Raw genomic sequence first — 8,177 nt, 5'->3', positions numbered from 1 at the left:
GGAATTGGAAATTGAGAGGATGCCCATTAATTGGGAAATGGCTGAGCAATCTGTTGTGTAATTGTGATAGAATGCTATTTTGTGGTGAGAAATGAGCAGGATTCTCTCAAGAGAAAACTGGAGAGTTTCTAATTTGATGCAAATGCAAACTTGAGGAATACTTATGATACAAAGTATACAGAGAAACAACAGTACTATGGGATGATTGGCTGTGAATGACTTGGCTTTTCTCAGACATACAATGACTCAAGGCAAGCGAGGAAGAAATTATGATAAGGAATATTATCCATCCCCAGAGAAAGAACTGAGTTTTGAGAATACAGATTGAAGCTTCCTTTTTTTTTGCTATTTTTTTGAAGGTTTTTTTTTGGGGGGGGTGTCTTGTTTTCTTTCACATTTTTATTGTTGTGGCATGTTTTGCATGACCACACATTTATGGCCTATGTCAAATTGCTTTCTTTCTTTCTTTCTTTCTTTCTTTCTGTTTTTTTGTAAGGCAAATGGGGTTAAGTGGCTTGCCAAGGCCACACAGCTAGGTTATTATTAAGTGTCTGAGACCGGATTTGAACCCAGGTACTCCTGACTCCAGGGCTGGTGCTTTAACCACTATGCCACCTAGCTGCCCCTTACTTTTTTTAAAATTATTTTCATTCATTGGTACATGCATATTTCCAAGTTACAAAATTTCCCTCCACTCTTCCTTCCCATCCCCCTCCCCTCAGTAAGGGTCAGGTTAGCATTTTACATATGTATTTTGTTAAAGACATTTACAAATTAGTAATTTCTGGCATGAGGAATTAGGATTAAGGGAAAGAGATACATGAGATAATTTTTATTATTAGGATTAAGGGAGAAATAGATAATTTTTATAAAGTGTTCATCAGATTTGGAGCGTTTTTTTTTCCTGTGCATTGTTTTTTCTTCCTCTGGTTGGGGGTAATATAGTCCATAACTAGTCACACATAGTTGTCCTAGCTCTCTGGACTGTTGAGAGGAGTTGCTTCCATCAAGGTTGTTCATCTCATGTTGATGTGTACATTGTTTTCTTGGCTCTACTCCTGTTGCTCACCAACAGATCCCATAAGTCATTCCATGCTTCTCTAGATTCTATGGTTTCTTAAATTTTTTTTAGGTTTTTGCAAGGCAAATGGCGTTAAGTGGCTTGCCCAAGGCGACACAGCTCAGTAATTATTAAGTGTCTGAGGCCGGATTTGAACCCAGGTACTCCTGACTCCAGGGCCAGTGCTTTATCCACTATGCCACCTAGCTGCCCCTCTAATTCTTTTTTTACTACAAAGAGAGCTGCTGTGAATATTTTGGAACATGTCCCATTTTTTACAATTTCTTCTGTATATAGTCCTAGAATTGGAATTGCTGGGTCAAAGTTTTTTTGCTCTTTGGGAATAGTTCTGTATTGGCTCTCCAGAAGGGCTGGATCCATTCACAACTCCATCAGCAATGCAATAATGTCCCAATCCTTCCACACTTCTCCAGCATTGATCATCTTCCCTGTTTCTCATCTGGGCTAATCTAATAGGTGTGAGATGATGATACCTCATTGTTATTTTAATTTGCATTTCTGTAATCAATGAAGCATTTTTTTATATGATTATATATAACTTTAATGTCTTTGAAAACTTGGTTCATATCCTTTGACCATTTACCACTTGGGGAATGACTTGTGATCTTATAAATTTGATGCAATTCTCTATATATTTTAGAAATGAGACCTTTATCAGAACTTCTGGTTGTGAAGATTGTTTCCCAGCTTTCTACTTTTCTTCTAATTTTGGCAGCATTGATTTTATTAGTGCAAAAACTTTTTAAATAAAGTCAAAATCATTCATTTTGCACTTTTTTTACCATACTATTTTCCAGTTTTCCCAACAATTTTTGTCAAATAGTGATGTCTTTGGATTTGTCAAATAGCAGATTGCTGCAGTCATTTAGTGCTGTTTCTTTTGAACCTATCCTAATCCATTGAAAATGGCCTGCTTTCAAATATTAAAATTGTTTTTGCATGTGACTGGGGAAAAATAAAATACTATATAAATAAGTTTAAAAATATTTATCCCCTCTCCCTATCCCCATGGCCATCCTTTTAATGACAATGTAAATGAACTGTGTAGTTTCTCTTTTGATGCACTAGCTGGCCAGGTGTCCCTCATTAAATTTTGGTTTCTAACAAGTGTTTCACTTCCAGTCTCCAGCTTTATAATTATTCAGAGTACAAAAACAACATACACTCAGAAGCAGCAGTAGCATGTAAATTACTTTTATTATGGAGATTTTAAAAATGGAGGGGTAGATTGCAGAATTGGCAGGCCGGCTGCCCCTACTGATAATAAAGCTCCAAGTTCATTCCATCATGGATCTCATCTGACATATAAGAGTCATGGAAATTGAACTGTTCTATCCTTAACCTCTTCAAATCCTCTCCCCTACCCCCAGGCTGCTACTGACCAGAGAGAGAAACAGACACAGACAGTGTGTGTGTGTGTGTGTGTATGCCGTATGCATGTGGGGGGGCCCGGGTGGGGCGGGGGCAAGGATAAGGAATGTCCCTGACAATTCCCAGGCCCCTTTGTTTCTTGAGAGCTATCACCTAAAGGATACAGTCACCCAGGGAAACGTGGTCCTTGAAGATTGTGTACCTGGAAAGAAATGCTAGTTAGCAGTGCCAGAGCCGTCCATCGGGCCTCCTTCCTTCTCTAAAGTAAGGGTTCGGTCTGGCCCCGGAATCCAGGCCCGCCCACCCCCGGGCCCGCCCGGGCCGCGCTCACCATTTCTTCAGGACGATCTTGTTCCAGCGGGTGCCGGTCTGAGCCGCGATCAGCTTCTTCAGGTCTCCGATGGTGTCATCCGTGCTGGGCCAAGGTTAAGGGAAAGCAAGAGAGGCACCCCCGGGCCGCCGCCCGCCCCGCCCCCCCGCCCCCCCCGCGGCAGGATACTTGCACTTGACGCGGACCTTCTTGCCCAGCCGGTCGTTACACACAACCTCGATCATGGCTCTGGGGACCGGGAGGGATCAGATGGGTCTGGGGCCGGGTCCTCCCCGCTCCCCCCCGCCTCCAGGCCCGCTCTCCCCCGGCCTCGCCCCGCTGACGCCCCCGGCTCCCGGTGCCCTCGCCCTGCGCCCGCCCCGGGGGCTCACCCTTGACTTCCCCGGTCGGCCCCGGCTGTGGCCCGGCTCCGCTCGGTCTGCCCGCCCTGGCCCTCGGCCCCGGCCCCAGTCGCAGCTCCTCGGCCCCCGCGCTCCGGCCCCGGCCCTTCCTCGCCGCGCACGACGGCGCCGCCCGCACTTTACGGCCACCGGAAGGCGGAAGCGGAAGTTCCCGCGGAGTTGCGATGGCGACGGCTTCGGAGCTGCCGGACTGTCTGCTTGTGGAGATTCTCTCTTTCGTCCCCGTCCGGGACCGACTCCGGAGCTCCAGGTGCGGCCGCGCCGGGCTTGGCCCCGCCTTCCGTCAGGGCCGGGCTGGGGGGCGGGGGCGGTGTCCCGGGGGGCCCGGAGGTCGGGCGGGGCCGGCCTTGACTTTCTGGGCCTCCCCCTCCCCCAGGGTGTGTAAGCGCTGGCGCCGGCTGGTTCTGGACAAGACTCTGTGGAAGCGCTTGGATCTGAGCCCTTACAGGGTAAGAGCCTGGTCTTTGGGGCCGGGCCGGGCCGGGCCGGGGGGAGGGGGGCGCTTGTTCCGGCCTCCGTGGATCAGGGCCCGGCCGTCCCCGCCTTGCCTCCCACAGGTCGGGCCCGGCGTGCTGTGGCACCTGCAGCGGCACTACCTAGGCTCGGGGCTGAGGATGTTGAGGGTGCGCGGCCGCCTGCTCTCCGTGCCCCGGGGCTCGCTGCTGACCCCGGCCTTGCTGCAGGAGCTGGGGAAGTGCTGCCCGCACCTCACCTGCCTCAGCCTGGTAGAGGAGGACCTCCGCAAAATGCCCTTCTCCTGCCTGCCGCCCTCCCTTCGCTCCCTGGAGTTGGAGTTGTGTGAGATCCCCCAGTCCTGGTTTCCCCCGGGGAATGACCCCTCAAGTCTGCCCCACCTGGAGCGCCTGGTGCTCAACCGGGTCCCGGCCTTCTCAGACACGCAGCTCCGGGGCCTGTCTCGGCTGGAGGCGCTGAGCTCCCTGGTGCTGAGGATCACCTACAGGGTCACCCTCCGCGGCCTTCTCGATGCCCTGCCCAGCCTCGGCAACCTCCAGCTACTGGAGCTGAGTGGCTGCTCTGTGCCGGCCGATGGAGTCCTGCAGTGCATGACTGGCCTCCTGCCCAAACTTCGGGAGTTCAGGGTGACTGTGGCCGGGCTCACGGCCAGGGGCCTGACTGGCTTGAGGGAGAGGCAGGGCCTGGAGATCCTGAGTCTCATGGGACCACCCTCTGACCCTGATGAGCTTTCAGCCAGGGATATCCTCACTTCTTGTCCCATATTGCCTAATCTCAGAATCCTCAAACTTCAGGGCCTTAGACTGGGGTCAGCAGACGAGGCTATTCTTAGGGAGAGACTGACCCACTGTATGATCATTGTTGAGGACTTACCCTTGGAAGGCTGGGGACTGGGAGACTGAAGTTGACAGCCCTTCAACACCTTTAGACCAGAAGTATTCAAGGTCCACTCAAACATGTGAGGTAGTGGAGTCAAGGCATTCTACTGCTATGTGACTTCCGGCAAACTGTTTTCCCCTCTCTGCACCAGTTTCTTAATCTAAAAGGTAACAGGATTGAGTTTAAAAAAATCACATAAGTCCCTTCTAGCTCTAAATCCTATATTCTGATACAGAATTCCGAGTTGAAGGATCTTTTAAGCATTTCTGCTTTGGCTGAGAAAGGGCTGAGGCTTAGGAGACTTCTCAGTATCTCTAACTTTCTCTCCCTTTTCCTTCCCTACCTCCACTCCTATCCTTTCTCCCAAGGAGTCGTCCTTCTCCCTCAGGACATAGGACAGAGGGCATTTATGGTCAAGGGTTGCCCAAGAAGGAGTTTGATAGTCAAAGCATGTTTGAGACATTTCAGTCATTCTGAATTTTTGATGGCACTCAAGATTCCCAACTCAAGAATGGAATGAGGTTGCAAGAATGGAGCTTCCTGACTGGGGTTGGTTGCTGCTTTTGTCTTTTTGGCCATCCCATTTTCACTTCTTGGTTTGGCCTTGAGCAAACCAAGCCCAGTCTTGAACCTGGGCAGAAGGTATCTGTATTCTTCCTTCTTTTCCTCCTCTTCTTAGGGCATAGGGGAGGGGATATGCTGCAGCTAATTCTCCACTTCACTCCCCATTCCCCAGGCACTTGAATTGGAAAACCATGCCCTAGAAACTTTCACTCTTTCATTTCTGAAATGTCTGCCCTGAGACCTGCTGTTATTTATGATAGGTATTTGCCTCATTAGGCAGCATCCAGCTTTGCCTTAATATACAGACACTTACATATGATCATTTTCTGGATGGGCTCACCTGTAGTCTGGCAGTTCCAAGGATACTTGTCCCATGTATTTCCCTTCTGAAATGATAAAACCATCCCTGTCATAGTTCTTAGGAATGGCAACCCACTTCTCTGTCCTCAGTCACTGTCTCTATAACTTTCTAGACCAAAGTGTCCTTAGAATGTCAACTTCTTGAAGACTGGGGCTTTTTGTTTCCCCCAATGCTTAGCAGTGTGATACTGTAACAAAGGCTTTCAAACACAATCATTCCTTCAAAAAGACTGGATCTTTGGCCCAGCTCTTCATAAAAAAATTCCCCATGCTTCAATTCCTACAATTGGATTTTTTTGTTTGACCTTAGACTAATATCTTGTTATTCTGGGGTTTGTTTTGGGGAGTGGGATAACCTGGACCTGCTGACTTGGGGCTAGAGGGAGTTTTTTCCTGAGCCACTTGAGTTAGGCCAGAATCTCTGAAACAGTTGCTCACTCTGTCTACCAACAATCACTTAATAAACATTTTCTGTTAGGGATAGAAGAAAATGGACTGATCCAAAGCCAAAAGGGAGACCCAGCTCTCAAGAGTTTTATATTCTTTATAAAAATTCAACGCATACACATATAAGAAAATTCTTTGTCATCAAAACTGGAAGAGACCCTGAAATTATCTCAAATTTTAGATAGATGAGGTATTCAGTCAGTCAGCAAATTGATTTCTGAGACTAATTGACTGTTGGAGCAGGGGGTAGAATAGGGGAGAACAAGAGATTGTAAAACTGATTTCCAGTGATTTAATCACATTGTTTTGCAGAGTAAAAGGGTATCAGAAAAGTCTAAAGTAGCTTTATAGGGCTGTCCTCAGGTCCTACTGAAGAATGCCTTCAAAAATTGGAGCTCAAGGAACCTGGCAGAAGATAAGGATGTAGTGACATTCTTCCCTAGTGTGTGTGGGGAGGGAAGTACTGAAGCTGATGGGGCCATGGGTAGATGTCAATGGATATTAGGAAAGAAGAAATCAGCTGAAAAACCAGATCTCTGTTTCTGTCAGAGATAAGGGAAACAAGATTGGGAGAAATAGGAATTTGAGCAATCTGTTGACCTGTAGTGATTTCTAAATTCTGAGTAAGGACATAGGGTAGCTCATTGATTAGGCTCTTCCTAACATTGGTTGGGGAATCATAAACTTATGAGACAACTTTTATATTTAGTACATGTTGGAAGGTGGGTAGTTGAAGTGGCAATCATGGATCTAGATACTAAATTCTGGTTTGATTTAAACACAGGAATTATTGGGAACTCATACATTTGGAAGTCCTATAGAATCGCCTCCCAAAGTGTGGAGAGTTGGAGGTGGGGGATAGTTATGGTTGATATGATTGCTCCTCTATTTCTGCTTTAGTCCCAAAGCTTCCTTGTTTATGTTAAACTTTAAAAAAAAATCCTCTGATTAGGATTTTGGTCCATTTCAGAGAGTGAAACAGGATTTACCTGAGGTCACAGTATCCCATGACTTGGTGCCCTCGCATAATGTGGCCAAATTACAGAGGAGGGAGCAGCACAGAGGGGAAGCTGCCTTTATTTCTTTGCAAAGACCATGAGGTTCCTAAGATCCTCAAAATCTGTATTCTAATATCAACAAGTACCAAAAGCACATTAGATTCACATAGCTGAAAGGGACCCTAGAATCATTTCTAAAAATTGAACTGACTTCCAAGGTTACACAGTTAATAGAATAGTTGGGGCTAGAAGTTAGGTCTATGTCCTAGCTCATTTCATCTGCTGCCTCTGACTCCCTTCAGTGACTTTCCGGGTTTGTCATCCTGAAGATTTTTCTTGAGAGCCTCAGTGGGAAGATGATGACCCAAGTGCCATATGTCTCCAAGGAAATTTTTTTGTGCATACCCTTTTTTCAGACTGAATAAAAATGTCAAAATTTCAGGACAATTCTAGTACCAGTCTCTATGTAACTCTAGTCACTCTTCATCTACAAAAATGACAATGACTCATTTCAGGGCTCTGCTATGACTGAGCCTTAAGACAGAAACAAGGACAGTTGTTCATAGGCAGGAAAAAAGAGAAATGGTGAACTTAGCTTAGAACAACTTTCTGAAGCAGAGAAAATATTACATGTAGGCAGAAAAGGGAAAATGAGGCAAAGATAGATGCTATGGCAGAGTGGAGAGAGTAAAGCTATTTGCTGAAATTATAGCAAAGACTAATGGGGAATCTGAGGGAACTGTGAGAGACTGAAGTGTGGTGTAATGAGTAAAATTTGAAAACAATGTACAAACTTGGGCTCCTGCCACTTATATTGTGTCACTCTGGGCCTAACAGTTACTGAAAAGGTAAAATGGGCTGTCCTGAAAGAAAGTAGGTTTCTCCTGGTAGATCTTAAAGTAGTAGCAGTATAACCATTTGCTGGGTGTGAGAAAATGGTGATTCTTGAGTAGACTATATGGCAGTTAAGATACTGATTCATCTCCTGGACTAACACATTGGACTAATGGGCTTTTCGGGTTTATTCCAGATCCAAGTCTACCTTTATTCTCTTTCCCTATGCCAGCATGTATTTTGCTTTAGATACCCATCCCCAATAAGATGGTACTTCCAAACTCCTACCGAGTCTGGTGGCATGACCAGGCCAGGTGCAGTAACTGTCTTCATGGTGAGTTATCTTTCCAATTAAGACTTTTCCAAAGACAGCAATTCATACAGTAAATTCCTAAATTAAAAAACAAAACCTGTTTGTTCTTTCTTAGGCAATTACT

At 46.3% G+C, this 8,177-nt stretch overlaps 2 protein-coding genes across 3 annotated transcripts; one reads left to right on the top strand and one right to left on the bottom strand.

The window, feature by feature from the left end:
* Positions 1–396: 396 nt before the first annotated feature.
* UBL5 (ubiquitin like 5) lies at positions 397–3,400 on the bottom strand. Its single transcript, XM_074203318.1, has 5 exons — positions 3,155–3,400; positions 2,952–3,011; positions 2,784–2,867; positions 2,617–2,654; positions 397–2,379 (listed from the first exon to the last, which is right to left on the bottom strand). The coding sequence occupies exons 2-5, from the start codon at positions 3,005–3,007 to the stop codon at positions 2,336–2,338; spliced, it is 222 nt and encodes a 73-aa protein (XP_074059419.1). The 5' UTR covers positions 3,008–3,011; positions 3,155–3,400; the 3' UTR covers positions 397–2,335.
* Positions 2,986–8,066, top strand: FBXL12 (F-box and leucine rich repeat protein 12). 2 transcript variants are annotated; one of them, XM_074203316.1, is made up of 3 exons: positions 2,989–3,434; positions 3,561–3,633; positions 3,742–8,066. In XM_074203316.1, the coding sequence occupies exons 1-3, from the start codon at positions 3,349–3,351 to the stop codon at positions 4,558–4,560; spliced, it is 978 nt and encodes a 325-aa protein (XP_074059417.1). In that variant the 5' UTR covers positions 2,989–3,348; the 3' UTR covers positions 4,561–8,066. The 2 variants fall into 2 exon arrangements, with proteins under 2 accessions (XP_074059416.1, XP_074059417.1); XM_074203315.1 differs by having other exon boundaries at positions 2,986–3,434; positions 3,561–8,066.
* Positions 8,067–8,177: the final 111 nt, after the last annotated feature.

This window comes from Macrotis lagotis, chromosome X (genome assembly GCF_037893015.1).
Source record: "Macrotis lagotis isolate mMagLag1 chromosome X, bilby.v1.9.chrom.fasta, whole genome shotgun sequence".
Classification (NCBI taxonomy): domain Eukaryota; kingdom Metazoa; phylum Chordata; class Mammalia; order Peramelemorphia; family Peramelidae; genus Macrotis; species Macrotis lagotis.
The sequence above is the reverse complement of the archived record's forward strand: the minus strand, read 5'-3'. Positions and strand labels throughout refer to the sequence as shown.

Excerpts from the sequence above, each read along its gene's own strand:
- UBL5 (XM_074203318.1), bottom strand. The coding sequence starts at position 3,007 with ATGATCGAGGTTGTGTGTAACGACCGGCTGGGCAAGAAGGTCCGCGTC. Across the intron at positions 2,868-2,951 it reads AAGGTCCGCGTCAAGTGCAA|CACGGATGACACCATCGGAG; the intron begins GTATCCTGCCGC and ends ACCTTGGCCCAG. Across the intron at positions 2,380-2,616 it reads CCACGTTTCCCTGGGTGACT|ATGAGATCCATGATGGAATG; the intron begins GTATCCTTTAGG and ends CTTATATGTCAG.
- FBXL12 (XM_074203315.1), top strand. The coding sequence starts at position 3,349 with ATGGCGACGGCTTCGGAGCTGCCGGACTGTCTGCTTGTGGAGATTCTC. Across the intron at positions 3,435-3,560 it reads GACCGACTCCGGAGCTCCAG|GGTGTGTAAGCGCTGGCGCC; the intron begins GTGCGGCCGCGC and ends CCCCTCCCCCAG.